At 60.2% G+C, this 27,405-nt stretch overlaps 3 protein-coding genes across 6 annotated transcripts; 1 reads left to right on the top strand and 2 right to left on the bottom strand.

The window, feature by feature from the left end:
• The first annotated feature begins 1,895 nt into the window (after positions 1-1,895).
• On the top strand, positions 1,896-13,976 carry ENG (endoglin). 3 transcript variants are annotated; one of them, XM_063174481.1, is made up of 15 exons: positions 1,896-1,982; positions 6,408-6,565; positions 8,715-8,849; positions 9,407-9,572; positions 9,741-9,897; positions 10,052-10,181; positions 10,419-10,590; positions 10,672-10,814; positions 10,946-11,083; positions 11,349-11,393; positions 12,092-12,202; positions 12,291-12,536; positions 12,715-12,778; positions 12,864-12,965; positions 13,345-13,976. In XM_063174481.1, exons 1-15 carry the CDS (start codon positions 1,925-1,927, stop codon positions 13,461-13,463), a joined length of 1,944 nt encoding a protein of 647 aa, XP_063030551.1. In that variant the 5' UTR covers positions 1,896-1,924; the 3' UTR covers positions 13,464-13,976. The 3 variants fall into 3 exon arrangements, with proteins under 3 accessions (XP_063030551.1, XP_063030550.1, XP_063030552.1); XM_063174480.1 differs by having other exon boundaries at positions 13,365-13,976; XM_063174482.1 differs by lacking the exon at positions 13,345-13,976 and adding an exon at positions 13,217-13,341.
• Positions 13,830-18,578, bottom strand: FPGS (folylpolyglutamate synthase). Of its 2 annotated transcripts, none has more exons than XM_063174485.1 (15): positions 18,523-18,578; positions 17,495-17,623; positions 17,343-17,396; positions 17,178-17,242; positions 16,987-17,101; positions 16,832-16,909; positions 16,503-16,564; positions 16,298-16,400; positions 16,082-16,159; positions 15,857-16,004; positions 15,669-15,767; positions 15,363-15,513; positions 15,186-15,261; positions 14,807-14,873; positions 13,830-14,711 (listed from the first exon to the last, which is right to left on the bottom strand). In XM_063174485.1, exons 2-15 carry the CDS (start codon positions 17,609-17,611, stop codon positions 14,284-14,286), a joined length of 1,641 nt encoding a protein of 546 aa, XP_063030555.1. In that variant the 5' UTR covers positions 17,612-17,623; positions 18,523-18,578; the 3' UTR covers positions 13,830-14,283. The 2 variants fall into 2 exon arrangements, with proteins under 2 accessions (XP_063030555.1, XP_063030554.1); XM_063174484.1 differs by lacking the exon at positions 18,523-18,578 and adding an exon at positions 17,712-17,838.
• Positions 18,579-20,250: 1,672 nt separating this feature from the next.
• Positions 20,251-26,814, bottom strand: CDK9 (cyclin dependent kinase 9). The gene is made up of 7 exons (XM_063174553.1): positions 26,692-26,814; positions 26,069-26,150; positions 25,556-25,646; positions 23,621-23,787; positions 22,878-23,049; positions 22,647-22,795; positions 20,251-20,890 (listed from the first exon to the last, which is right to left on the bottom strand). The coding sequence occupies exons 1-7, from the start codon at positions 26,781-26,783 to the stop codon at positions 20,525-20,527; spliced, it is 1,119 nt and encodes a 372-aa protein (XP_063030623.1). The 5' UTR covers positions 26,784-26,814; the 3' UTR covers positions 20,251-20,524.
• Positions 26,815-27,405: the final 591 nt, after the last annotated feature.

Genomic DNA, 27,405 nt, shown 5'->3' on the forward strand with positions numbered 1-27,405 from the left:
AATCACAGGACCCCAACAGACAGGCATTTGGGGGTGCTGGTGTGGGGTACAGGGGCTGTGGGGGCTCCCCAGCACCCACAGAGCCACACAGGCACAACACCATAGCAGAGGGGCTGCGTTGGAGCTTGGGGACAGGGTTTACCCAGCCACAGTGAGGGCAGCAGAGCTGCAGCCCCCACAGGGCCCCCACCACTTCACTTTTGGGCCGCTGGGAGCTGGGCACGGGGCCAGGGGGCTGGGAGGGCAGGAGGGGCGGCAGCGCTGGGGTCAGCCAAGGCCACGGGGCCAAGGAGTCAGAGCGGAGAAAGGAAACCAGCAGGGAAAAAACAAAACTCCCCAAGACGAAAACCCAAACTCACCAGTCGGGCCGACGTCAGGCCCGTGCTCCGGGCCGCGGGCAGAGGCGGGGCACGGGGGAGGCAGGCGGGCAGGAAGGATGCAGCCATCCGGCCGGGCTGGGACACTGCCAGCACAGCCAGCCAGGGCTGGGGCCCGCCAGGGCCTGCCTCGTGTGGGGGGACAAGGGGGCAGAGCGGTCCTGTGGTTTGGGACAGCACGGCCTAAAATTGGGTGTGCTGCGAGTGTGCCTCAGTTTCCCCAGGTGGGCAGGGAGTGGGACAGGAGCCCTGCCCTGCTCCCCAGCACGGCCCTGAGTGCTTGGTGTTATGTACAGATGCTTTTCCTCTGGTTTGAAATCTCAAAGCCATCCCATATGCTGTGAGGGGGGGAACATGCTGGGCCAAATGGGATGCAGGGGGCTGCACATGTGGCCACCCCGCAGCCTCGGCCACCCTCCTTCTGTCACAGTGTGGCTGCCGCCATCCCAGGATCCATCACCGAGGGTCTCTTGGTCGTTGTCCTGTGGTGTCACCGCGGGGAGAGGGGTGCGAGGGACCCAGAGGATCCCGTGCCAGGTCCCGGTCCCCATCCCCGTCCCCACGCCCGGGTGAGCACCGTCCCCGCGGTCCCCAGGAGATGGCAGTGCTCTGTCGTGGGACGTGGCTGCTGCTCACCCCGGCCTCAGGCATCTCCGGGGACATCCTGGCTGCTGGGGACAGCCGTCGCTGACTTCCCTGGCACGTTTCCATTCTGTCCCCATGCCCCTGAACCATGGAGCGACCCCACCCCGGGGACCCGCGCCCACCCCCGGCGTGAGGGTCCCAGCCCCACTGATCGCTGTGTGAGGGTTCCCACCTGGGCCAGCACAGGTGTGGGGGGGGAATGGGGCAGGAGTGCACAAGGGGGTCCCTGGTGCCCCTTTGGCCGGGGCAGGAGTCACAAGGGGGTCCCTGGGGCCCCTTCGGCCGTGCCCAGCTGTGACCCCCTTGCCCGTGACTCCCTCCCTCTGCCCCCTTGTCCTACGGGCTCTCCTGACCCTCAGCCCCCTGCCATGTGGGGGTGTCAGGGCGGCCCCAGCTGTGCCCCGGCCAGGGGTACAGGCCGGGCAGGCAGCAGTGCTCGGGGGCTTCCAGCTGCCCAGCAGCCTGGGCATCCATGGGGCAGCCCCCAGCCTGAGCCCTGCGGCCGTGCCAGGGCGCTGGCTGGGCCAGGGGGGCTGAATATCGGGGACAGCCCCTTCCCCACGGCCTGGGTGGGGCAGCTCGGGAATAATTTGTGTGGGTGCACCCCACCAGAACCCCCGTGTCCAACCCTCCACTCATTAATGCCAGCCCTGGGGGCACCTGGCCCGGGTACCGGTGCCCTCCCCCTGCCCCTCCGGAGGCGCAGCCTGCAGGGAAACTGAGGCACGGCGCCTCCGGGGGAGGGGGGGTCCATCCTCTCCGCCCCCCCGGCCCCGCCGGCCCGGCCCCAGCGCCGCCAGCGGCATTTCCTCCGCCGCGGACCCTCCTCCGAAGGGAGTCGGTTTCCTGCCGCTGCCGCCGCCCGCACTCGGCGCTGGCTCCCGGGAGCGGCCGCAGCGGACATGGGCCCCCGCTCCGTCCCGCTGCTGCCGCTGCTGCTGGCGCTGCTCGGCCGCCCGGGTGAGTGGGGACGGGGGCACCGGGGAGCCGCAGCCCGGGGATGAGAGCCGCGGGACGGGACACCGGGAACGGGACAGCGGGACGGGACCCCCGGGATGGGACAGCGGGGACTCCGGATCGGGCCAAAGGGGTCCCGGCGGTGCCCGCACAGGCACAGATTGTCACCCCCGGGAACCCCCGGGAGAGGAGGTTTTGGGTCCGTGTGGGACGGGACGAACCCAGCCCGATTCCCGGAACACAGCACAGCCCTGCCGCTCCCTGGGACCCCCAAATCCCGGCTGCGTCACTGGGCGTGGGACGCGTTGAAGGCGCCGCGGCTGAGTCCTGACCCAGACGGTGGCACACGGGGGGTCTGGGGGGGCTTTGGTCCCCATCACCCCGGAGCACGGAGGGGTTGACCAGGAGACGGGGATGAGAAATGGGAGAAAACCCTTAAAACCTCATATGGAATGTGGGGATGGAGCTGGGGGTGAGAAACGGGAAAAGCCCTTAAAACCTCAAATGGGAGCTGGGGGCTTAGACACCTCCGGAGCAGTCAGAGCCACCCCGAGATCCCTGCAAAGCCACAGGGGATGTCAGGGAGGGACCCCAGTGCTGATGGAGTTGGGGGACAGAGAGCTGGAGGACTCAGGGACATTGCCTGTGGCAAGGGGAAGGGAGCTGGGGAGGCAGCAGCAGCCCAGAGAGGCTGGGGCCAGCAGCACTGAGTGTCCCAGCTGGGTTGGTCCCTCCTGGTCACCCTGGGGCTCACTGCTCATGGGTGGTGCTGGGGTGGCCCCGCTGCCAGGCTTGGTGCCCACTCTCTTATATCACAGCCCTGTCTGGTGGCTGTGCCAGACAGTCCCTGTGCAGTGAGGCTGTGCCATGTCCCCTGTAGTTGTGCCATACAGTTTCCATCCTTGTAGATGTACTGTAACTCCTGTGTAATTGTGAGGCTGGGTGCCCATCCTATAGCTGTGCCACTGTCCCTGCCCTAGGGCAGTGCCACGGTGTCCCTGTCCTATGTAGATGCACAGGAAGGTTTGTGTCCTCTGCCACTTTCTTGTACAGTCCCCATCCTATAACCACATGCTCCTCCTCCTCTGTTGTTGTGCCACAGAGGCCTTATCCTCCCTGTCTGTGATGTACAGTCCCTATACCACACAGCTGTGCCATCTGCTCCTCATCCCACACAGCTGTGCAATGTCCCCTGTGTCCTACGTAGCAGTGCCATGTGCCCATGACCTTTATATTCACCCCCAACAGTCTCCACCCTATATGGCTGTGCCATACATGCCCTAACAGGGCTGTGCTGTAAGGGCTGAGTCCTACACAGCTGTGCCCACCCTGAGTGTGTGTTTCTGTGGTCCCTGTCCTATTTATCTGTGCTGTATGATCTCCATCCAATGTAGCTGTGGCTCACAGTCCCTGTGCTCTGTAATGGAGCCATACAGTCCCTATTGGACGTGTCTGTATGGTCCCTGTGTCACTCTGCCATACTACAGACCATCTCCTCTGACCATACCACCCCTAAGGGATGCAGCTGTGCTCTATGGACCCCATCCTGTCTGACTGGGCCATATTGTCACTGTCCTGTGTAGTTGTGCCATCCTGAGTGTCTGTGCTACATGCTCCATGTCCTGGGTACCTGTGACACACGGTCCCCACCCTGTCTACCTGTGCTACTCACCTCATCCTCACCAGTGGCTGCTTCTTCCTCACAGGATCCTCTGGGGCTGGGAGCCCATAGTGCCATGGGGCTGTGTCCATAGCAGTGGACACAGTGCTGTGGGGCTGAGTGTCTCATAGCCGTGGGCACAGTGCTGTGGGGCTGAGTGCCCCATAGCAGTGGGCACAGTGCCATGGGGCTGAGTGTCCCATAGCCGTGGGCACAGTGCTGTGGGGCTGAGTGTCCCATAGCCGTGGGCACAGTGCTGTGGGGCTGAGTGTCCCATAGCCGTGGGCACAGTGCTGTGGGGCTGGGATGTCCGTGGTGGGCGCAGTGCTGTGGGGCTGGGATGTCCATGGTGGGCACAGTGATGTTGTTCTGGGGTGCTCTTGGTGCATGCAGTGTCAGGGTGTCTCACAGACACATCCAGAATCCAGAGGTGGGGGGACTTTGTGCCCCCCTTGACAGGGGCCAGGACTGCTCCCCGTGGGGTGAGCATGGTGCTGGGCCACCCCTCCCATCTCTGGGGAGAGGTTTCTTGGCACCTGTCTGACTCAGAGAGGGGCAGGAATGATGTGGTTTGTGTCAGGCCCGAAGCCTGGACCCATCCACCCCATCATCTGCCCCCCAGTGCCACCTCAGCATGGTCCAAGAGCCAGTGGTGGCTCAGAGGATGCCAATCCCCTCTCAGTGCAGGATCCATCCCCATTCCTGTCCTGGATCATTACACAAGTACCAAGGCAACACTGCCAGATGCAAGGATGCCAAAATGGTGCTGCCCATCCCATGGGCATCCTGCGCTGCCAGAGCCACCCTTGCCCTGCACCCCACACCCCAGCTTTGCTCTCTGCTCCCAAACCCCAGGAATTTGCCCCCCAGCCCCTGACCCACGGGGGAGCCACAGTGGGACCACCCCTGCTCCTTGATCTCAGCAGCACCAAAGCAAGGGAGAATGCGGGTTGGAAAAACATAAAGTGGATTTTCTTTCTTTCTTCCTTTTAATTTTTTTTTCCCTTTCCTGGAGTACAAAAATAACAGCGCCCTTATCTGATCGCCCCGGCGGCCCAGCTGAGCCCCCTTATCTGATCCTGACATAATGCTGGAGCCTTCCCCAGGGACAGACAGACAGTGCCCGCCTGGCACCATCCCCTCGGCTGGCATCCCTGCCCTGCCGGGGGCGATCCCGGCCGCGGCCGCCGGCCCTGCCTGCGCTCCCGGCGGGACGGTGCTGCCCCGGGAGCCACGGCTGCCCGTGCCCTGCCCGTGCCCTGCCCGTGCCCGGTGCCGTCGGGGCAGGAGTGGAAGGGAAGAGGGACGCGGCCTGCGGCGCCCAGATAAGCCGCTGTTTATCTTCCTCCCGATGCTGCGGCCGCGCGGGGGGGAGGAAGCACCGGACAATTGGCGAGGCCACGGCGGCGTCACCGGGGGTCTGTGCCGTGACCCCGCCGCCGCCACCGGGCTGTGCCCCAGCGGGGAGACGCGGGTCAGGGACACCGTGATGGGACGGAATTGTTGATGCCTGTTGCTGCATCCCAAAAACTCAGTGAGCTGGAGCATCACACTGTGACTGTGCTCACAGGGGTCTGAGGATGGGGGAAGAGACGAGGATCCGACTCCATGTTTCAGAAGGCTTGATTTATTATTTTATGATATAGAATAAATTAAAACTATACTAAAAGAATAGAAGAAATGATTTAATCAGAAGGCTGGCTAAGAATAGAAAAAGAAGGAATGATAACAAAGGCTTGTAGCTCGGACAGAGTCTGAGCCAGCTGACTGTGATTGCCCATTAATTAAAAACAACTAACATGGGCCAATCAAAGATTTACCTGTTGCGTTCCCCAGCAGCAGATAATCATTGTTTACATGTTGTTCCTGAGGCTTCTCAGCTTCTCAGGAGGAAAAATCTTAAGGAAAGGATTTTTCATAAAAGATGTCTGTGACATAATTGACATAACCCTCTAGCCCCACTCCTGACAGGGGTGGCTGATGAGTTTGGTCCAGTCACCTCTTGGTGCATTGGCTGGAGCCACCAGGGATGGGAAATGTTGGAGTGGGAAGGGATTCAACTCAGTGGATATCTCCAAAGGAAACACAGCATCCCGGGCACTGTGTCCCCATAGAAAGCCCAGCTGTGACCGTGGGGGTCTGTCCTTCCCAGCCCCCTGGAGCAGAGCCCCCATGGCTGCAGACCGCTCCTCGGGGCCAAGTTAAGGACAGCCCGGCCACAGCAGCAGGGCTGCCTGAGGCAGAGAGGAAACTGTCGAGGCACGTGGGGATTTACAGGATCAGGCCTTCAAATGGCTGTTTGCGCTCAGGATTTCCCTTGGCAGCCGCCGGCCGGCCCCGCTCGCCGCCCGCCGCCGGGGGCTGTGTGCTGGGGCCGAGCTCACGCCGGGAGGATGGATGAGCTCCACAGCCATCGCCGTACCTGCGCTCCCCCCTTTCCTGCGCCCGGGGAATGCGGGGGGGCTTCCGCCGCCGCCCGGCCCTGGGGGCGGCTGGGTGCGAGTTCTGGCACGGGCGGTGCCGAGCGGGGACAGCGCATTTTTCCAGCCCGGATCCCAGGGCCATTAGCGGGGCTGCGGAGGGGCTGGCGGGGGCGGACACGTAGCCGATGGTCCCGGGGGGGCTGTGCTGACGCCGGGCTGGGGCTGAGGGTGAGGGGGCAGTGCCGGTGCTGGCGGGGATTCAGCCCCTCCTGCACCGTGTCCCCCCGCGCTGTGTCACCCCGCATCCGTGCGGCCGGGACTGACGCTCTCTTGTTTTCCACCCAGATCCCGGGAGAGCCGAGGGCTGTGACCTGCAGCCCGTGACAGCAGAGCCACCCGTCACCCTCTCCTATGCCACCAGCACGGTGCCCCGGGGCTGTGTCAGCAACAGCTCCGTGGGCGCCGACCATGAGGTCCATGTGCTCAGCGTCAAGTGGTCCAAGGTGAGCAAGAGGGGTCCCAGAGCATCCCCGCAGAATTTCTTACACTGTGCTTCACACTGTCACCACAGCACTGCCATCCTGTCACCACCCTCAGCACAGGGTGTCCCAGCTGTGAAAACCTCCCTCTAATTAAGGAGCAGTGGATTAAATTCCTCCATGGCACCTTGTCCCAGCTTCTCCTCCAAGCACAGCCTTGGGCATCTCTGCCCCTGATGGGAATTTAAAGACTTTAGAGGCAAATTCTCTAATAGCCCATGCTGCCAAGGCAGATATTGCTGTGCTGAACACCTGAGGACCCTCCATTTCCCTGGGAAGGTGGCCTGGCTCTGGCTCTGGCTCAGGAGCTGGGCAGAGAGAGGGAGGGATGGATGGATGGATGGATGGATGGATGGATGGATGGATGGATGGATGGATGGATGGATGGATGGATGGATGGATGGATGGATGGATGGAAAGTGGAAGGCAGGGAGGGACGGAAGATAGAATGGAGGAAGAGATGGAGGAGAACATGAAAAGAGGAATGAAGGGAGGGATGGAGGAAAGAGCGGAGGGATGAAGGAGGCACATAATTTTAAGGTGTTCAAGCAAGCAGAAGCCTGTCAGCCAAAGCTGGGGTGATAACCACACTGAGGGTGCTTTGGGGCAAGGGCGGTGCCAGGGCCGGCGCTGGCACCGGCTGGCACTGCTGGGTGGGTTTGCACCAGCTCACGGGTTTGCATGGCAGCTCTGCAGGACAGACAGGCTTCCCTCACGCTGGCTGGGGCCCAGCACCCGATTTTGGCCCAGCCCTGGCGCCACACTCCCCCCTCGCTGCCACCTCCCAGCTCTCCCAGTTCTGCTTTTGGAGCGGAGGGGGAGCCAGACCACGAGGCGCTGGGGAGGGTCGGTTCCGCAAGGACCCTGTGGCCCAGCCCGGTGTAACCTGCCCTCGGCAGCCTGGAGGAGCGCCAGGGCCGGGGGTGCCCCCGGGCTGTCACCAGCGGCGGCAGGGGACACGCACTGATGTCACGGCTGCGGCGCTGAGCCCCGCGGCGCACGGGGGAAGCTGGGCAGGGACGCGGCTCCACTTATAGAAGAATTACTGGAAGCAGCTTTCTATAAGCAGATCCCCACGATGAAAAAAAAAAAAAAAAAAAAAAAAAAAAAAAAAAAAAGGAGAAGAAAAAGAAAAAAAAATAACCCGAAAGGCGGCGGCGGGGAGCGCCGAGGCTCCCGCCACTCGCGCAGCCAAACAATGGAGCGCCACAAAACACGCGGCAGGAAAAACAGCCGCCAGCTCCTCCCCGACACTCGGGGCCACCCGGGGTCCCTGGCCACCCACGCTGACCACGGGGCCATGGCCAGGAGGCCGGGATGCCCACGGCATCATCCCGCTAGCCCTGTGCAGCAGCCTCCCCCCGTCCCGCCCCGTCCCCGGCTGGTTTTCCCTCTCCTCTCTCCTCTCCCTCTGCTCGGAGCTTTGCGAGCCGTTTTCCAGGCAGCAGTTGCCAAACTTAGCGCCTGGAGTTTTGACTTCCCCATGCGGATTTCCGGCTATAGGCCAGCAGGCAGTGCTGGCCACGAGGAGTGCTGTGTGCCACCCCTGTGCCCAGGCACCCCCGCACTGCAGCACGGACACACCTGAGCCTGCAGCGGCTGCACAGCGCTGGCATGGGGCTGGGAAACCTGCCCGGGGGATGCCCCAGGGCCCTGGGTGGGGATTCTCCTGCCTTCAGTGGGAGACAGCCCAGTACCTACAGTGAGGATGCTCTGGTGCTCGGGGTGGGGATGCTCCAGTCCTCAGTGTGGGGATACCCCAGCCCACAGTGGGGTGATTCTCACACCCAGTGCAGAGATTGCTTAGTCTCTAGTTCAAGGATGCCCTGGTCCCTAAGAAGGGGGTGCCTAGATCTCACTATGTGGGGTGTCCTGGACACCGGTGTGGGGATAACGCCATCTTCCAGGTGGGCATCCCGTTGGTCCCTTGCTTGGGGGAGCCAGGGTGTGTTTGCCCTGCTGGTGTAGGTGCACACGGTATCCCTGCCCCTAAACCCAGCCATGGCTCCTCTCAGGGCTCTCCCTGCTCCCTCTGGCTCCAGGGACAGCCAGGGAGGTGACAGCAGCTGGGGCTTGGTGGCCGCAGCGGTGACGCTCTCCTCTTCCCCCCCAGGCCTCTCCTGTCCCTCTGACGGTGACAGTGACCCCGGGAGCCGGTGCCTGCAGCCGCCCAGCAGTGCTGATCCTCCTCTGCAGCCGCTGCCCTGCCAGCATCACCTCCCCGTGCTCCAACCTGATCCTCCGCACCGTGAGTGCCGCAGCCCCACAAAAGGAACAACCCAGGGGGGCAGCAGGGCCCGGGCCCCCCATGGGGATATTTAAGGGGTCGCTGGTGGTCCCTCTGATCACCATCCGTGGTGCCCCAGGGAGGAGGGGACGCTCCCGGCATTGCTGGCTCGCTGAGGGCCGCGCTGGCCGGGCAGGGAATGACGCACAGGGCTGGAAAAAGCTCCCATTTCCTCCGGCCGGCGGGAGGAAGGTCAGGGATGGGGTTTGGCTCCAGCGAGCTGAGCCGGGGTCGGGCGCTTTGTTAGCAAAATAAACCTCCTGCTTTGTTTGTGGCTAATAATAAAGTGGGCTGAGCCCTCCCTGTGCCTCCAGCCACTCTCGCTGCTCCCAGCTCACGGCCCCAAGAACCCCCACTCATCCAGGGTGGCCCCCAGCCCGGGCTCCAGCACACTCACCTGGTTTAGGTTCACGGAGGGGAAAGGTTTAAGGTTTTCCTTGCTTTCCCCATGCCAGCCTGTGTAAGGGAGGGATGCACCTTGCTCCTCACCCCGCCTCAGGCTGTCACTTGCCTCACAGGACGCCCACCTCATCCCAGAGAGCACCATCAGAGCACCAAACCTTGAGCCACTCGTCGTCTCCAGCGAGGAGCAGCTGCTGGCCTGGGCTCTGGCTGCCTATGGGGGCATCACGTCCTACAGTGAGCTTCAGGACCCCCGCAGGCTCCAGCTGCACCTGGGGGAAGGTGTGTGGGGCTGGGGAATAGCACTGGGGGGCTGGATGGGCAGGAATGGTCTCCCTGTTCCACAGGGGTGAGAACCTCCTGGGGCACCTTCCCTGGGAGGTGCCACGGGGACTGATGGCCCTGGCCCTGGGCATCTCCCCACACTGAGCCCAGTGTTGATCCACACAGATGCCCACAGCCCCCCAGAGTGCATTCCCCAGGAGAACTTCAACGCCATTCCTCACCTTGAGGCTGAGGTCTTCTTCCACGGGGTGAAGAGCTGCTCCCGCAGTGATGCCCAGAGCACCAGGGCTGCCCACATCATCCATCTGCAGTCAGAGCCCAGGTACCACAGTGCCAGCAGTGGGACAGGCGGGGGGATTTGCCTGAAGATGCTTGGGAAGGTGCTGGGCTTCCCCCAGGCAGAGCCCCACATCCTGAGGTGGATGTGGGATGGGTTGGTATGGAATGCTGAGAATGGGGGTCTTGTGCTTTTGCAGCTCCTCCATCACAAGGGTGAACCTGTCTCTGAGCTGTTCTCCGAACTCTGCTGGCAACCAGATCCTCATCCTGCAGAGCAAGGCCAACTTCACCTGGTTCCTCTCCGCAGAGTGCAACATCCAGTTGCTGGTAGGCTGAGAGGAGCTTGTGTTCCCCACCACCCCCACCGAGGGCTCTGCCAGGTGCCCAGGAGATGCTGGTGCCATGGAAAGGTGGCAGGAGGGCTCCTGCAGACATTAGACATGGGCAAGGTGCAGCCCCCTTGCTGCAAGCCCTAATTATGGGATGGACCCTGCCTTGTGCACCCCCAGCTGTGCCTGTCTCCACTCAGCCCCTCTGTGTTCCCCCCTTTCCCCCTCACTGCAGGTCTCTGGGAGTTACAAGATGCCCCTTTTCTCCATGCTGATCCCTGGGAACCCCCTGCCTGACACAGAGCAGGGCCTCATTGCTGAGGCCTTTGAGAAGAACTACAGTGTCATTGCCTCCTACTCTGCCATCCCTGCCAGCACCCACATCAGCCTGCAGATTCACGAGCACGGTGAGGCCCCAGCAGCCCAGGGCTGGGTGGGATGGGGGTTCCAGCACTCCCACTCAGCCTCCCCATGTCCCTGTCCTGCAGGGACGGTCGAGACGCCCGTGAGCACCACCCCCATGGTCATCACACAGCCCCCAGACCTGCCCCACCAGGTGCTGCGCACGCTCAAGCCCTGGAAGTGCACAGATGAAACCATGGAGATTGTCATCATCAGGTCCTACCTGGAGGTGAGGGGGTGGAGAGGGGTGCCAATGTCCTCCAAAATCACTCAGAAGTTTCATTTTCCTCTGGGTGCTTGGGGTGGCTGGCACAGGGCTGTCCCCTGTCAGTGCGTGACCACAGAGTGCTTCCCTCCCAGCCCATCAAGGACGTGGTGAACATCACCCTGAGGGACATCCGCTGCCAGGCAGAGAAAAATGCCACCCACTTCATGCTGAAGAGCCCCCTCAGCCACTGTGGCACCTCGCTGGAGGGCAGGGGCTATGCCAACAATGAGGTGAGAGGGGGGCCAGCTGGGGGTGTTGCCTCCAGCCCCACTGATGGCCCATGAAGGGGCAGGGGCGTCTCCACCAGGACCTCCTTGCTTTGCATGGCTGGAAACATCATAGTGCAGCGGGGCTGAGATGGAGGGGGAGTGTGTGGGTGGGACCATCCCATTATCCCATCCCATTATCCCATCCCATTATCCCATCCCATTATCCCATCCCATTATCCCATCCCTGGGTACCACCTGACTGACCCAGCCCTCTCCCTTCTCACAGCTCATCCTCAGCCTGGCCAAGGACGCCGTGCTCCGGAGCGTGCGGGTAAGGCCCGGCTTTCCCAGCATGTCCAGGGGTGGGAGAAGGTGCAGATGGCACTGCCAGCTGGGTGCTTCTCGGGTTTTGTGCTGCTGGAATGGCTCCCGAGTTGTTAAAGTCTTTTTTACCAGCCCCGAGACCAAAGAAGTTGAGATTCCTCAGTTCTGGTTTTCAAGGTTTATTTTCTCTTATCTATCACATTCTTTCTCTGACCTGCTGAGATCTGTCCAGACACAGTCCCTGCCCTTGGGGTGGTGTTAGGGTTTTATACTAGAAACTACGTGTGCTTTATTTACAATAATTTTCCAATACCTATCACCTATGTTAGACAGTCTGTCTCTACTCTAAACCAATCCAAAAGTGCCACCACCACAGCAGAAGATGGAGGCCAACAAGAAGAAGAAAGACAGCACACACCCAGATTCTTCCATCTTGCCTCTTGAATCCCCATTCTAAAACCCCCAAAATTCTACTTTTTCACCCTGTGACAAGTTAACTATCATTCTACTCAAACTCGTGTGGCTCGTAACTCCTCAAACAAAGTTGGTGATTGTTTCCATGGGTTAAAACCGAAGGCACAGGTGTCTTTGTGCCAAAGTCTCTGAGCCCCCTGCATGGGTCTGGAGCCATCCAGGGCAGCCAGAGGAATGCCCTGTGTTCTCACAGGTGCTGGCTGCCCCCTGAGTGCCGCTCCCCTCTTGCAGGTGGGTTTCCAGTGCGAGATCCCACGGGAGCTCTTCCTGCGCCTTTTCCCCACCGCCGACTTCAAGGCGCCGCAGACGGAGCTGGAGATCAACAAGGAGGCCTTTGTGCAGGTACTGCCACCATCCAGAGCCCTGCTGGGGCACTCAGCCCTGCCTGGGGCACCGACCCTGACAATGTGCCCCGTTCCCACCCCTGCAGGCGTCCATGCGGTGGATGGATCACCCGGCCGACCTGCAGCTGAAGGAGTGCTGGCTGGTGGCCTCGGAGCGGGAGCCGGTGCTGCTGGTGCAGGGCGGGCAGGCGCGGGGAGCGGGGGTGGCTGTGCTGGACGGGCCCCCCAGCAGCCACGGCAGGAAGGTCTGGCGCTTCCGCTTCACCTACAGCGTTCCCGAGGGCGGCCACATCCCCTTCTCCGCGTCCCTGCGGTGCAAGGCCGGCCTGCAGGTCAGTGCGACCCCCTCGCCACCATGGGATGCCACCAGGCTGGTCCCCATTGCAGCCTGATGGGTTTGTCCCACGCTGTTTGGGTGATGGAGCACATGCATGATGGAGCAGCATTCCCTGGCCTGCAGAGCCTGGGGGTGCACATCTCCCCCCTCTCACCCCAACCTCCACTCCACAGAATGACACCATCTTCGAGAAGGTGCTGGAGGTGAGAGTGAAGGATGCCTGGCGGCCGCTCAACTGTGAGTTCAGGGCAGGGAGGTGGTCAGGATGGGAATGGAGGGGGAGAGGGACTCTGCCAGTGCTGACAGCCTCGTCCTCCCACAGACCGTGGGCTGGGGCTGGGCGCTGTCCTGGGCATCACCTTCGGCGCCTTCCTCATCGGGGCGCTCCTCACTGCCGTGCTCTGGTACATCTACTCGCACACCCGTGAGTATCCAGCACCCTGGGGACCCCCGTGGTGGGATGGGGGGGCCCCCTGCGTGTCCCTTGCTGGGTTGCCCATTTTTTCCTCCTGGCCAAAGTCCCCTAGCTGAGTCAGAGACCAGGCTGCTCCATTGCCCTCGTGTGTACAGTGCTAGAGGGGAATAACCCTGCTCCGTGTGCCTACAGCTCCTCAGGGTCCCCTCTGCCATCTGCCCTCCCTCCTGCCTGGTGTCTCATGCTCATCTCCATCCCAGGGGCTCAGGGCTCAGCTGGGGAGTGACCCACGAGGGCTGGAGGGTCCCTGGGGCTCAGCCAAGGCCACCGCTGTTGGCCCTGAGTGTGGTTTCCCCTTGGTGTTCCCGTGGCGGGCGGTGTGAGCCAGGTCCCATCTCCAAACTGCAGCCGGTTTCCAGCACGGCGCCAGCCTCGGAGAGCAGCAGCACCAACCACAGCATTGGCAGCACCCAGAGCACCCCCTGCTCCACCAGCAGCATGGCCTGACGCCCCCGGGCCCCCCCGAGCCCGCACAGCCCCCGGCCAACGGACTTGGGGAGCCAGCCCGGTGCCATTAAGCTGATTTTTCGCCCCAAATCTCAGGCTGAGCCCAGAGGGGGCCTCCATTACTCATTCAGTGAATGCTTTGGCCCCCTGAGGGCAGCCCACACCCGGGGGGGGGCACCCTGCAACCCCCCTGGGCTCCCCCGCTGCAGTGGGGAGGCAGAAAGAGCAGCTATTGCCAAAAGCTCCCACGAGGCTCCCCATCAAATGGGGGGGGAAGGAGAAGTGGGTGCCCCCTGGACATGCCCCAGCACTTGGGGTGACCCCCGTGCCCCTCCTGCCTCCCCCCAGGAAGGCAGCAGGCACCAGTGGGAGCAGCAAGAGGTTTATTTGTGGAGGATGGTGCAACGCTGCTGCCCTCCCACAGGACGATGGGCAGAACCCACCACTCCCCCCAGCTCCCCGTCCAAGTTACAAACTCTTATCAATAATAATAAAAACCTTCCCTATATTAAATTAATTGTGCCCTGACGCTGAGCCTTGCCACTTGAGCGTGAGGCTCCCACCTACCAGGCACTGGAGCTCATGACAGCCTGGGGCAGCCCCCCAAAGCCTGGGGGTCCCCCCAGTCAGTCTGACTAGGGCGGGGATGGAGACCAGGAGCATCCCCCCACGGACAGCGTCCCGGGAAGGGCACGGGCAGAAGGCACTGGGGTGAAAACAGCCAAGCCAGGATGGGGTGGGGGAGCCCCACATCCCCCTCCAGACGCCTCTGAGCATCACCGGGGGCTGCACTGGTGCTTCATGTAACCAGAGGCGCCCGTCACTGCGACAGGGCGGGCTCCAGCAGCCGCAGCGCTCCCCCCACCAGGTGCAGGCTGCCGGTGACCAGGACGCGCACGGCCGCCGCCTCCCGCAGCAGCACGGCCCCGCTGCTGGCCGCGGGGTGCGGGTGAGCCCCCGAGGCCGTGGGGGCGGCCAGCTGGGGGTCCCGGCCCTGCGCCACCCACCGCAGCGCCTGCGCCAGGCACGGGAACACCAGCGCCGGCGAGTTGAGGGGTCGTGGCGCCGGGGGCACCAGCAGCAGGGAGCCCCGGGCGGGGGCCGGCTGCAGCAGCCCCCCGACCCGCAGCGGGGAGGGCAGCCAGGGGTCCTGCCCCGCTTTCTCCTCCAGGAGCCTCGTCCACGTCCGCTGGTTCTCCAGGCAGCGCGTCAGCGCGTTCTCCAGCGTCACGTTGAAGTTCTGCTGGTCTGGGAGGGATGGAGAGAACAGTCAGGGATTGCAGGGGGAGATGGGAGGGAGCAGAAGGGGAAGATGGGGGAGATCCTGTCTCCTCAGCACGCACCTGCGTTGTTGGCCACCGACACCTCTGTGAAGTTGGGGCAGAAGACAGCATAGTCAAAGTGACAGGGCTGCAGAGACAGCAGGGATCAGCACTGTGGGAGCCCTCAGGACCCACCCACGGGATTTCCAATGGGGCAGTCCCACACCAGTGGGGTTACAGGGGATGATCCAAGTCCCTCCCCACACCCAGCACTGTAAGACCCCTGCAGGTTGAGGTGGGATACACCTCGGGACAGCAGGATGGCTGGACAGACAGACAGACAGGGTGCCAGCTCCACCTCGTGGCTCCCTGCACCCACAGCAAAAAGCAGGTCCCCGAACCGGCAGAGAAGCCAGGCACCCGGGCACAGTGACCCCCCCGGTGCCCCCTAAAACCTCACCACCAGCAGCTTGAGCAGCGCCGCCGTGTCCCGGTCACCTGTGGCATTGAAGAGCAGCACACGCACCTCAGAACCACTGCAGGGAGAAAGGGCAGGTGGCCCGTGCCCCCAGGGGACTGCAGCAGCAGCACCACCACCCCCCTGCAAGGTGTGCCCCCCTCTGCACCCCCTCCTTACTCATGGGGCTTGTCCTGGCTGAGGGCGGCCTGGCGGAACCAGCGCACGCAGGCCTGGATGCTGCTGGTGGTGTGAGCTCCATCCAGGTACCAGGTCACGGGGCCGTGGGACAGCACCTGGGTCCGGCCCAGCCACTCTGTGTCCCGCAGGCCTGGGGGAGCACAGGGCATGGCTGGGACCCCCATGCCACCCCCAGCACTGTGGGGGTCCAGTGTGGGGCTGTGCCCTCCAGCATGGGCTCCAGCATGGCCCCGCTATGCCCTGTGACACAGTGAGGGGGGGGGTCCTGGCATGGCCATACTGCACCTTGGATCATGGCATCGGTCAGTCTGAAGGCAGGAGCCAGTGGCACTGGCCCCCCCAGCAGCTCTGTGCTTGGTGGCACCTCCTTCAGCTCCCCCAGACCTAGGCAGGACAGGCATCCCAGTGAGCCCTGAGGAGCCCTGGTGGGGTCTGGCCCCATCCCCATCCCCATCCCCATCCCCGTGCCTTACCCTGGCAGCCGCGGCGCTGCAGCCACGTCTGTGCCAGCTGTAGGGCCAGGGCGGCGTTGGAGCGCTGGTGGGCACCCGCCAGCCCCAGCTCCAGCGCCTGGCAGCCCTCCTCAAAGTCATCCAGCTCCGGGCAGAGGTACAGGGGACACTGAAGAGGGGAGAGCAGGCTGAGCCCCCCACCATGGGATGGGGCACCCCCCAATCCACACCCCAGCAGCAGCTCACCTTGCGCTCCTGGGCTCGCTCCCTCAGCACCTCCAGCGGCCGCTCCGGCTGCGCCACGGTGAATGCTGGGACACCGGGCTGGGGAGGACATGGGAGTGCTCAGGGATATGGGGGTGCTCAGGGATGTGGGGGTGCTCAGGGATGTGGGGGTGCTCAGGGATGTGGGGGAACACACCCCCAAAACACAAGAGGAGACAGAAGACCAGATCTCCCTACCTTAAAAATGCCCCCCTTCTGCCAGGCGATCTTCTCAATGGTGTCCCCCAGGATGCTGGTGTGGTCGATGCCCAGGGAGGAGACCCCACACACCACTGGTGTCCTGGGAATGCAGCATGGCAGTGTCCCTGCTGTTCCCCCCTGCACTGTGGGGACATCAGGCCCTGGCAGCCCTGGGGACAGGCTCGGCCCTGCCAGCTCCTACCTGATGATGTTGGTGCAGTCATAGGTGCCGCCAATGCCAACTTCCACCACTGCCAGGTCCACCTGGGGACACGGGGACATCAGAGCCATCAGAGCCATCAGCAGGAAATGCCCCCATGGCTTCAGGGATGTGGGTGGAGACAAGTCCCTGCCACCAGCCCTTCCAAACCCACACCTGAGCACATCCCTGTGTGTGGGGGCATCATCTACCTGGCACCCATTTACAGCCATGACAGCCTGGTCCACACAAATTCTGACCCAAATCCCCCCTCCCTGAAGTTCCCACCAACCTGACATTTCTGTCACAAGCTGGAGGCCACCACCACTGACCTTCTCCTCCAGGAAGACGTGGAAGGCCATGATGGTGAGGAAGCGGAAATAGGCCGGCATGCTGGCGTGTGCTGGGTCCTGCCAGGCAGAGCAGGGTGAGCAGGGGAGTGGGGGACCCAAGGGAGGGAGCACCCCCACAGCCCCTGCTGCCCCACCTTGGTCTCCTCCAGGCGGTTGTAGACCAGCCAGAAGTACTTGTTGAAGAGGTCCTTGCTGATGGGCTGCCCATTGATGCGGATCCGCTCGCGCACCTGCACCAGGTGAGGGGAGCTGGGGGTACAGAGCAGGGGGCAGAGTCAGGCACAGCCCCACTGGCCCTTCAAAACCCTCCTGACCCCCTGCCCACCTGTAAAAGCCTGTCTTCAGCCCGTAGTTGCGGAGGATGCATTCAGTGAAGGCGCACGCTGAGCCCTGAGGAGAGAGCTGTGTTAAAGCCCTGTCCCAGAGCAGGGCAAACAGAGCCACAGACAGCAGCAGTGCCCTGAGCCCCCCACAGCACCGCCCGCCTCACCTTGCCCTTCGTCCCCGTGACGTGGATGATGTTCAATCGATCCAGGTCCTCGACCTGTAAGAGTTCAACCACCCTGTGAGACCCCCATGGCAGACAAGCATGGCGGCACTGCCACCAGGACAGGGGGAACAGGATGGGGATCAGCCCTTCACCTTCAGCCCGCTCCTCTCCAAGAAGCCCTGCATGGCTTCCAGCTGGGCCTGGGGGTCACCACGCTCCCGCTTCACCTGCTCCAGGTAGCTGGCATTGGTCTGCAGGGTGTTGAGCATCCGGATTGCATCCTGGAAAGACGCCCAGGGCAGTCGGGATAGTGCCCAACACAGCAGCCCTGCGGCCGCTCTGCGCAGAGCCCGCTGCCCCCTGACCCACCCCTTCGGGCTCAGTCCCCTCGGCGGTGCCATTGGTCACCCAGGCGGGCAGCATCTCTGCCATGGCGCCGCGGGATGTGATCCCCCGATCCCGTCACGGGGCCGAGCTACTTATGGGCAGGGGTTACCCGCCCCTCGCCAGGCGCCCCTTGGCCCCGCGCTGGGACACGGCACGGGCCAGGCCGGCACCCAGCGCTGCCCACGGGGACAAGGTCGCCGCCGGCCGGAGCGGGCAGCGCTCCAGGGCTGGGGTTTAATGAGCGGCGCTAATGAAGCAGCAACGCTGGCCCTGCACGGCACGGCACGGCACGGCACACCTGAGAGGGTACCATTGTCACCGAGCCCCCCAAAGCCGCGCCGAGGGGACGTGAGCTGCAGGGGGGACCCAGCAGTTGGGACACCAAACCAACCCGTGTCCCCAGTGCGGGGACACTGCACCCAGACAGCGGACAGGCAGCGGCACTGACACCGGGAGCGCTGAGCTCTGCCGAGCGGGACCGCTCCCCGCCGGGCACCGCCGCCATCCCCACGGCATCCGGCGCAGCCGCGTGCGGCCGGGACACGCCGCGATCACCGCTGCAGGCCGGGCGAGCCCGCCGCTGCCACGGGGCTCGGCGCTTTGCGGGATGACCGGAGCAGAAAGCGGGGACCCGTGGCGAGCAGCAGCCTGTGAGGCGGGGGGCCGCGGGGGGCGGCGGAAGGGGTCAGGAGGGGACGAGGGGACGGGGTGCGTTGTCGCCGCCCCGCGCGGCCCCGCTGCCCCAGCGCTGGCGCGGCCCCGTGCCCGCCCGGCGCGCGGTCCCGCGCGGTACCTGGTAGTCGGTGGCGGGGGCGCGCGCGGGGCGCGTGCTGAAGCGGCGCCGCCCGGCCCGCAGCACCCCGCGCAGCGCGCGCAGCCCCCGCGCCACCATCCCCGCCGCGTGCGCGCCACCGCCCCCGCGCACCGCGCGCGCCGCCCAGCCCAGGGGGCGGGGCCGTCCCGGCTCCCCCCTGACGCCGCCGCCGCCATCGTTGAAGCTGGCAGCGCGCGCCACGTCGCATGAGGGAGGGGGCCGCGCCATCTTTGCGAGGGGCAGCCAGGCCCCCGCCCCCGTGGCCAGCCGGACCCCTCCGCACGGACACCGGGGTCCCGGCCGGCCGCTCCGCTCGGGACGTAGCATCAGGCACAGCCCGTCTGTCATGTCAGCACAGGCACATGGCCCTACAGCCCCCACCGCCCGAGCTGGGGCACAGAGCCCCCCGGAGCTCCGCAGCCCCCGGCCCGGTGTCAGCGGGGCTGCCCACAGCAGCGGTGCCGGTGTGTTAATGGACGGCAGCGCTGATGGCGCTGAGCCCCCCCAGCTCCCCAGGAACAGGACGGGGGTCTCGGGCTGCCCGGACCCGCACTGCCCTCGGGAAGGGCCGGTGCTGTCCTGCAGGCTCCCAGTGCTGTCGCCGTTTAGGCAGCACAGCGACAGGAGGGACACAGCAGCTGTTTGGGACAGGACCGTGTTTATACACAGTGGCACAAGTCAACTGGCTTATTACTCATAATCGACTATTTTTCCAAAGAAACAAAGCCCCCCTCCAAACCAGACACTGTTTCAGAGCCCCAAACCAAGACAGAGTTACCTTGTACATGCCTTTCATCAAGCCTGAGAATGGCCCCACTCAGCACCACTTCCTCATGAGACTTTACACTACCAATGGCTTTTGTCAGTTGTAATTGTTAACAGACAAGTTACCAAGTGCCAAATGCTATCACCAGCTGCACACCTTGAATCCTGGGCTCCTGCCATTCATGGGGCTCAGGGAGAAGACGGCTGGCTAGAGCCGATAGCCACGTGCAGCTGTGGAGGAGCACTTGCTCTCTGCGAACTGATCCTGATGAGTTCTGACATAAAGTGTGCACAGGTGATCCCAGTGGGTCAGGCTGGTCACTGTACCCAAAGGAGGCAGGGGTCTTGTTCTAGTCTCTCATGCAAAGAGCTCCAGGAGAGAGCAAGGGACACATGAGTGTCCCCCTGCTACCAGCAGAGTGTGACCAGCCCTGCCACACCATCCTGAAATCCCTGCAGACAGCAGGAGGGCAGGTCTCACCTGAGGCACAGGGCAGTGCTCAGCTGCAGCAGGTTGGGTGTATCCAATGAGACTCCCAGTTATGGCTTGCAATTAAGAAAGCGTGGACGCCATGTGCTGTCACAGAAACCAGCTATCCTGGTCTCCTGGCTACACAGAGCATCCAGCTCTGCCAGCCACCTCTCTAGTTTGCCCAATAAGCCCTTTTTTAGGCTAGATCCCAGTCTCCAGGGAGAGCTAGTCACGCTGTCTAGGGTGATTCTGCCTTCCCCAAGACACATCTGATGACTCAGAAGCACCTGCCTCATCCTTCACCAATGCTTCAGTGCTCAGAGCATACTCCATGCAGGAGCTGTGACAGACCAAGAGCGCTGAGACATCTCCAAGCAGGGCCCAGTTTGGTCCCAGGGCAGCTACTCCCAGTCCTGGTACCATTTGTGAAGAGCCCCAGCATGGATGGAGACACTTTTTCCATCACCAGATCCATAACAATTGATCTGCAAGTTTAATGTAACCAATACAGACTTTTGGGGGGGCAAAAACAAGTTCTGAGACAGGAAACTGGAGGGAAACAACGTCGAGCTCACAGGTTTCACCTCCCCAAGCCACGCAGCTCTGCGGCGGCCGAGGAGATGGCCCAGCTCTGACAACAACATCAGTCAATTCACCTTGAAAAAAGTCCTTTCCTAGACAAAAAGACCTTGCCAGGACATCTCCACTCAAGGTGGGCAAGCCCAGGCAGGACCCCGCCGGATGTCAAAAGACTCTGTCGAACTCAGTCTGGTTGGTGGCCGCCGGGTTCCTGCCCTGGTTCGCCGGCTGCTGGGGCATGTGCCCGCCCCTCCTGCGCGGCGGGGCCAGGTACTCGAACATGGACTGGTTGTGGGTGGACAGCATGTTCTTGAGGTCTGAGGGCATGGGGTCAGACCAGAAGAAGTCGTGGTTGAGGGCGTCGTCGCTGTCGATGCGCTGGGCGGGGTCCAGCACCAGCAGTTTGTCGATGAGGTCGAGCGCGTAGGGGTCCTTGACGTAGGCCTTGAGGCGATCCTTCACCTTCCGCTTCTGCCCCTTGGGCAGGTCCAGCTTCTCGTACAGCTCGTACTTGTCCACGTTCGGCCACACCTGGCAAGGGTAGGAAAAGGGGTTGGCAAGAAATTATGGAAGTTCCAGCAGTGGGAACTATCACTGACTCTAAGCATCCTCCGAACTGCACAAAACTTTTGACTCGCCCAAATAACCCCTGACTCAGAAAAACTATCCCCATACAAATGTGGATTCATATCCCTGGGATCTGCTCCACTCCCCTTCTCAATCCACTCCTTCCTAGTAGACATTCTCTTCCTCCTGCTCAACTTAGAAATTACCCTACTCCTCCCACTACCATGAGCCACTCAACTACAACCTCCTACCACCACCCTAATCCTCATAAATGTCACCACCTGAATCCTCAGAAATGTTTTCCAGGGCCTTTGCTTTCCCTGGATCATGTCTCATCTGCATCCAGCTCCAACACTATCCCAAAGAATAATTAAAAGGATTTCCAGCTTTTTTTTCTCTAAGAGGCATTTCAAAGAGGAGCATCCATGGGGTATAATTTCATTATTTTGGGAAAAAATATGTTTTTTTCTTTCAGCTGCTTCTTGTAGCTGATGGATCTTTAATGACTCCTTTTAGGAATGTCTTTTAATTAGGGAAAAATAATGACAATTCCTGGCAGGCATCTCTTATAGCTCCAAGGGTTTGCTTTAGTCAAGGAAAACCCAATTTATTCCTAAACTTTATTTTCATTTATGGAATTATTGATTTTTTTTTTCAGTTAAATTCTCCAAGTGGTTTTACCTTGCTTGGAGAATACCCTGAAAACCTGATGCCCTGAAAGGATTTCCTATGGCTTTGGAAAGGGAATTAAAAATTATCTGTCCATCAGAAAAAAAAAAATCCTATGAGATTATTCCTTAGGATAACCCAGGCAGGGCTGGGAAAGGGAACATGAGGTAGGATGGGCTTTATTTGGGATTTCTGGCATTGCTGGAAGTGGAGTTTGCAAGAAGTTATCGAAAGGACAAGCCATTTTTGCTTCAAACACCCTCAGGCAAACCAAAATAACAATTCTATTTTATAGCCTCCAAGCTGGCAGACACTGTTCTCACAGCAACAAAGAGGAACAAAAGGCCTGGAGACACGTGGATAACTCAGGCCAGTCTTCCTGGTGTGGAAATGATGCTCAAGGATTTTGGTTCCCCCATGAAAGAACTACTGGAGAGCATGGTTCAGGCCAGCTACCACATCAGAAAGATGAACTGACAAAACTGATTGCTAAATAATCACCTGGATGTGGCACCTTTTATCCTTAGAAAGCAAAGGCTGCTGCAATCACCAGCACTTATCTCGGTCTGGGAGAACCACAGCAGGTAGCTACTTGCCAAAGAAAGCGCCTTCAGAGTATTTACATAATGACTGTGACAGCAGGGTGAGGACGGCAGCTGCCAGCACCACATCCTGCAGATCCCAGGCGGGGCTGAGATCCCTCAGCTGCTCCCCACAAGAGGGCAGGACGAGCTGCAGATGAAGGAGGAGCTGAGGAGGGGCCGGGTGCTCACACCACAGCCGGTTGATGCCATAAATCACAAGACAGAATTCTAGAGGCTTTTGAAGGTGACCAGCACAAAACACCTGAGAATAAAAACCCTCACCCTTCTTTAAGCAGAAATTGAGAGTGTTTGTCTGAGAGACAACCCCAAAAGGCAGGCTAGAGATTCTCCAGCCTCCCTGCCAGCAGCAGGCACACTCCACTGCACACAGGGCAGGGAAGAAGCCCAGTGCCCAGACTGTGCCCACACTCGTGCTCTGCACAGCCCATCCCTGCTCTCATCCTCACCTCTGGCGTGATGGAGCCACAGAGCTGGCTGATGAGGGTGAGCTGGTGCTGCTCCGTGTTCCCCTGCATGATGGGGCTGCGTGTCCACATCTCTGCCATGATGCAGCCTGCACCCCAGAGGTCAATGGGGGGGCCGTAGTCGCGCTCCCCTAAACGGAGATGCCCAGTTAGCCTGACAGAGGGCCGGGAAGGGCCACGAGGCCGGCAGAGCCCAGCCAGGGCTCCTCCTACCTAGGAGCAGCTCTGGGGGCCGGTACCACAGGGTCACCACGCGGTTGGTGTAGCGGTTGGGCTGGCTGTTCTTGGCCAGGCTGAAAGCTCGAGCCAGTCCAAAGTCCGCCAGCTTCAGGACCCCATCCCGTGTGATCAGCACGTTCGCTGCTTTCATGTCTCGGTGCAAGATCTGTACAAGGACACACATTGAAGAGGTGGGTGAATAAAGTGCCCTCTTTGGGTGCCTTGCACCAGCACATGCTCAGGCTGCAGAGGTGGGAAACAAGGATTTCCCTCCAGCCTGTGCTAAGAACAAGGAGCAGGTGTCTGCCTGCTCCTTGGAAAGCCACCTTCTTGTAGCCATGATATTTTCTGAAAAATCTTTTCTTTAGGATTTTTCCTCCTGAGAAGCTGAGAACCCTCAAGAACAAAACTTAGCTGCTGCTGTGGAGTGCAACAGGTAGATCTGTGATTGGTCTCATGCAATAGTTTCTATTAATGGCCAATCACAGTCAGCTGGCTTGGACTCTGTCCGAGCCACAAGCTTTTTGTTATTCATTCTTTCTTTTTCTATTCTTAGCCAGCCTTCAGATGAAATCCTTTCTTCTATTCCTTTAGTATAGTTTTAATACAATACATATCATAAAATAATAAATCAAGCCTTCTAAAACATGGAGTCAGATCCTCATCTCTTCCCTCATCCTGGGACCCCTGTGAACACGGTCACACCCTGTGAGCACAGCAGGAGTCTGTGCCATTACCTTGTTCCTGTGGATGTAGTAAAGTCCATTCAGGAGCATCTGCATAACTTTCTTGATCTCTGACAGGGTGAACTTGACATGGGCGTTGCTGAGAAGGCCGGCCAGGTCGTGCTCACAGAAGTCAAACACAAGGTAGATGCTGCCCTTGCACCGGTTGTATGGAGAGGCTGCAGGAGAGGCACAGAGGCTGCCAGTGAGGGACCCTTCACTGCATCACAGCTCCTCCTGCCTCCCACCACCCTGCAGCTCACACAACACCCCCCACACAGAATCTCAGGGCACAGGAACACAGAGAACCAGACAGCCTGCACGCCTCAAGGTCCTTTTTAAAGAAGAACAGAGCAAAAACTAGCAACACGAGAACAGGAGATGAGGGTTGGTGCAGCAAATGTCATCAGACAGGCAAAGAAAGGGCATGGCAACCTTTGAAAGCTTCACTTCATGCTGCTCTGGGCACATAAAGGCTGTGGGGTTTCCTCCCTGCAAGCTGTGGCTGCCAGCCAAGCATCAGAGATAGAGGAGGCACCTACAGACAGCCCCAGAAGAAATGCAGAAACACAGACAATCTGTCTAATCTCACATTAAAAAGTGAGATTTCCTGCAACCTCAAACAGGATCTGCAAAAAAAAGACAGATCTTGATCAAAGTGATACAAAACTCCAAGTGCAGTTTGAAGCCAATGACAGCAGACTTTAAGTGAAGGAATCAATTTCAATCTTGTTCCTAGAGCACCCACACAAAATGTTATTAAAAAGAAAAGCTGATTTTTATCAGTTGTCATCAGCAAAACCTGCTGATCAGCATCTCCAAGTGGAAAAGTTTAGTCCCCAGAGAAGCACACTGCTGTGCTCCCCAGCCAGGAGAGTGCCTGCTACCCTGGGTTTGCATTCCTCACACAGACACTGCCCCAAACACACCTTTCAAAGTAAAAACAGAAAAGCCTCACGTTTGAGAACAGTAAATGAAACATTTCTACTTTACTGCAAACTGAGGTCAAGGTAGATTTGGATGAAAACTGGAATACAAACAAAACATAAAAAGGGAACAAATGACATGTCTACAAAAATATTTACTTTTGGTACTCCAGACACCCAATCATCACAGCTCTTTTAATCACAGAGTGAATTAAAAATTAACTTGTCACTGGTGTTTTTACTCATACCTATTCAGACAGCAATCTACACACAGCTGAGTACTGGAGTATCTTGAATTTCCCATCAGTGCCTGTTCAGCGACTGGACTTTTTAAAAAAACACCAGATACGAGTCAGTTTTGTTTTTATTTCACTGACATGACTGGCTAGGGAAGGGCAGGCTGTAACATCAACTGTCCCTTTCCAAAGTATTTTTCCAGCACAAATCCATGTGAGACAATTATACATAAACTCTAGCAGATGTTAAATAGCAGTTTCACTGTAAACAGAGCCAGGCCAGGTTGCTGAGCCTGTGAAGCAGTGGGGGCACCTGGGATCAGGAGGGAGGGAGGAGGTGGAAGAGCAGCTCAGAACTGCCCCTGTGGAGTCCCAGCCCTCCCAGCACAAGCAGTTACATCACCCACAGAGAGAGATGCTGAATGAACCTCAGCTGGAGCTGTGTCATCAGCTCAGAGCTGCCAGAAACCATCACAAGCCAACCAAGAGAGGCTGAGGAGCCTCTGCTCCAAAGTCTGCCCAGTGCTGGTTCATTTAAAGCCTCTCAGAAAGGAGTTTCCCAGCACAGGCACTTCCTGGCAGGACTATCACAGCTTTTTCCATCTGAGCTTCAGCAACGTCCTGACTCATTTAGAAACTCTTTTAAGTGACCTGTCACCGCATGTCCCAGGCAGGAGCAGAGGCCCATGCTCAGCCAGACCACCCCACTCCCAGCACAAGACACCAGCCTGCTCAGCAGGGCTCAGAAAAGCCATCATTAACACAAAGGAGAGCCTGCAAAGTACCTTTGGTCCTGCAGATTTCTATGAGGTTCACCACATTCTCATGTTTGAGCAGCTGCAGGATTTTAATCTCTCGCAAGGCTGTGATGGGGAACTGGAAAAGAGAAAGAGAGAATGGAGGCTGGAGGTGCAGGAGGCCAGGCCACCTCTGCCAGAGAACAGGAGAGGTGTGACCAGGCAGCTTGGCAGGTCCTGCCCTCCTCCCCTTACCTTCTCCATCACACCAGGACACGGCACAGCCCAGCCTGGCTGCAGAACAGCCTCTCTGCCTGCTGCCTTTGCTGTTCAAGCTGTCAACTCTGTCCCCAACCCCTGAGCATGTGCTTCACACATCACCCAGCTCCTCCACACACACAGCCAGTGTGGAGCCCTGTGCTGGGGTCCCAGAGGAGAAGAAGCACACGGGAAGTGTCACTTCCCAGCAGCCATCCCGTGCAGCCCAGTCCCCTCTCTGCTGCCATGTGCCTTTGCAGCCCAGGTGACAGCAGGTCCAACCCAGATGTGCCCCACACTTACCCCTTCCTTCTCATTTTCCATCAGCACCTTCTTCAGTGCTACTTTCTTGCCTGTCTGGCGATGTTTGGCTTTGAAAACTTCCCTGTAAAAAAAACAGAAAAAAATCCATGAGCAGCACAAGGAGAAAAGTGCCCCTGACAGGAAAAAGCCCAAACAAAGACACACTAAAGCATTTTACAAAGATCTCTGTGCTGAGCCAATATAGCCACATTCCCCCTGGGCCAAAGGCCCTCAGCACTCACTGAACCAACAGAGAGCCCAGAGCTCTTGCAGCTTTATAAGGATTTTCAGTAATGTAGCACATTTTTGAGCAAAAAAATTGCACATTTGGAGCCAAGCTGCACATTTGGAGTTAAGTTACAGGTCCCCACCCTAACTGTTTTCAAAGTTAACTCTGCTCCGCCAGAGCTGGGACAGAGCGGGGTCTCAGCCTGGGGAAAAGAAGCTCCAGGAGCCAGACTGGTTCTCTGCAGCCAGAGGGGTGACCGGGGGAAGGACACGCGAGCACGGAGCACCGGAGGCAGGCACGGATGGGCCGCGGGGCCGGGCCCGGCTGCAGGCCTGAGCCGGGGAGGGCCGGGGCCGGGGCGGGCTAGGGAGGGCCGGGGCTGGCGAGCACTCACCCGAAGGTGCCCTGGCCGATCTTGGCGAGCTTCTCGTACTTGGAAACCTCGTCGCAGAAGGGGCACTCGACCATGTCGTACTGCTTGGCCATGGCGGCCGCGCCGTTGCCACAGCACCGCGTCCCGCCCGTTCCGCCACGTGACCCGGCGACACCGCCACGTGACCCGGTCACCGCGCGGGGCCTTGTGGGTGTTGCAGTCCTTGGGGACACCGCCATGTTGTCCCTCCTCGTGGCCCGGGAGCACCGAGCGGTCCCCGCTGCCGGTGTCTCTAAAGCGCGTTGCTGTGTGCCCCGTGTGTGTTTAAACACGTCAGGAGTTAAACAAAGCTTCTGCTGCTGTGGCTGTGATGTAGGGAGGCCATGGCCAGGCAGGAGGACTCCAGGGTCTGGTTCAGGGAAGCCTGAGTTCCTCCCCCGGCCATGGCTGTGTTCAGGTGCAGCACAAAGAGCTCGATCTCAGCCTGTTCGAACCTGGTCCCCAGGGTGGACAGCAGCCAAGGACCGAGCTGTGGCAGAGGTGACTGCCAGCATCCTGGTCATGGGAACGACTAGCTCCCTGGGAAACAGAGACACCAGACCCCTGCTGGGTCCAGGCCACATTGTCCTCCATGGTGACACTGTCATGAAGCACCTCAATGTCCCCAGAACGAGAGAATGGCTGGTGGGCAGTGCTCCTGCTGGCAGCGATGCCATCCAGCTCCCACCCCACAGG

Source organism: Melospiza melodia, chromosome 22, assembly GCF_035770615.1.
Source record: "Melospiza melodia melodia isolate bMelMel2 chromosome 22, bMelMel2.pri, whole genome shotgun sequence".
Lineage (NCBI taxonomy): Eukaryota > Metazoa > Chordata > Aves > Passeriformes > Passerellidae > Melospiza > Melospiza melodia.

What these genes read in the sequence shown, in the direction of transcription:
- ENG (XM_063174480.1), top strand. Translation starts at nt 1,925, where the DNA reads ATGGGCCCCCGCTCCGTCCCGCTGCTGCCGCTGCTGCTGGCGCTGCTC. An exon ending in AGTGCAACATCCAGTTGCTG is followed by an intron (nt 10,182 to 10,418) that starts GTAGGCTGAGAG and finishes CCCTCACTGCAG; the next exon opens with GTCTCTGGGAGTTACAAGAT. An exon ending in GTACATCTACTCGCACACCC is followed by an intron (nt 12,966 to 13,364) that starts GTGAGTATCCAG and finishes TCCAAACTGCAG; the next exon opens with CCGGTTTCCAGCACGGCGCC.
- FPGS (XM_063174484.1), bottom strand. Translation starts at nt 17,774, where the DNA reads ATGGCAGAGATGCTGCCCGCCTGGGTGACCAATGGCACCGCCGAGGGG. An exon ending in GACCGATGCCATGATCCAAG is followed by an intron (nt 15,514 to 15,668) that starts GTGCAGTATGGC and finishes GTGCTCCCCCAG; the next exon opens with GCCTGCGGGACACAGAGTGG. An exon ending in CGCTGCTCAAGCTGCTGGTG is followed by an intron (nt 14,874 to 15,185) that starts GTGAGGTTTTAG and finishes CTGTCTCTGCAG; the next exon opens with CCCTGTCACTTTGACTATGC.
- CDK9 (XM_063174553.1), bottom strand. Translation starts at nt 26,783, where the DNA reads ATGGCCAAGCAGTACGACATGGTCGAGTGCCCCTTCTGCGACGAGGTT. An exon ending in TGGAAAATGAGAAGGAAGGG is followed by an intron (nt 25,647 to 26,068) that starts GTAAGTGTGGGG and finishes TCTCTTTTCCAG; the next exon opens with TTCCCCATCACAGCCTTGCG. An exon ending in AGAAATCTGCAGGACCAAAG is followed by an intron (nt 23,788 to 25,555) that starts GTACTTTGCAGG and finishes CCTCTCCTGCAG; the next exon opens with CCTCTCCATACAACCGGTGC.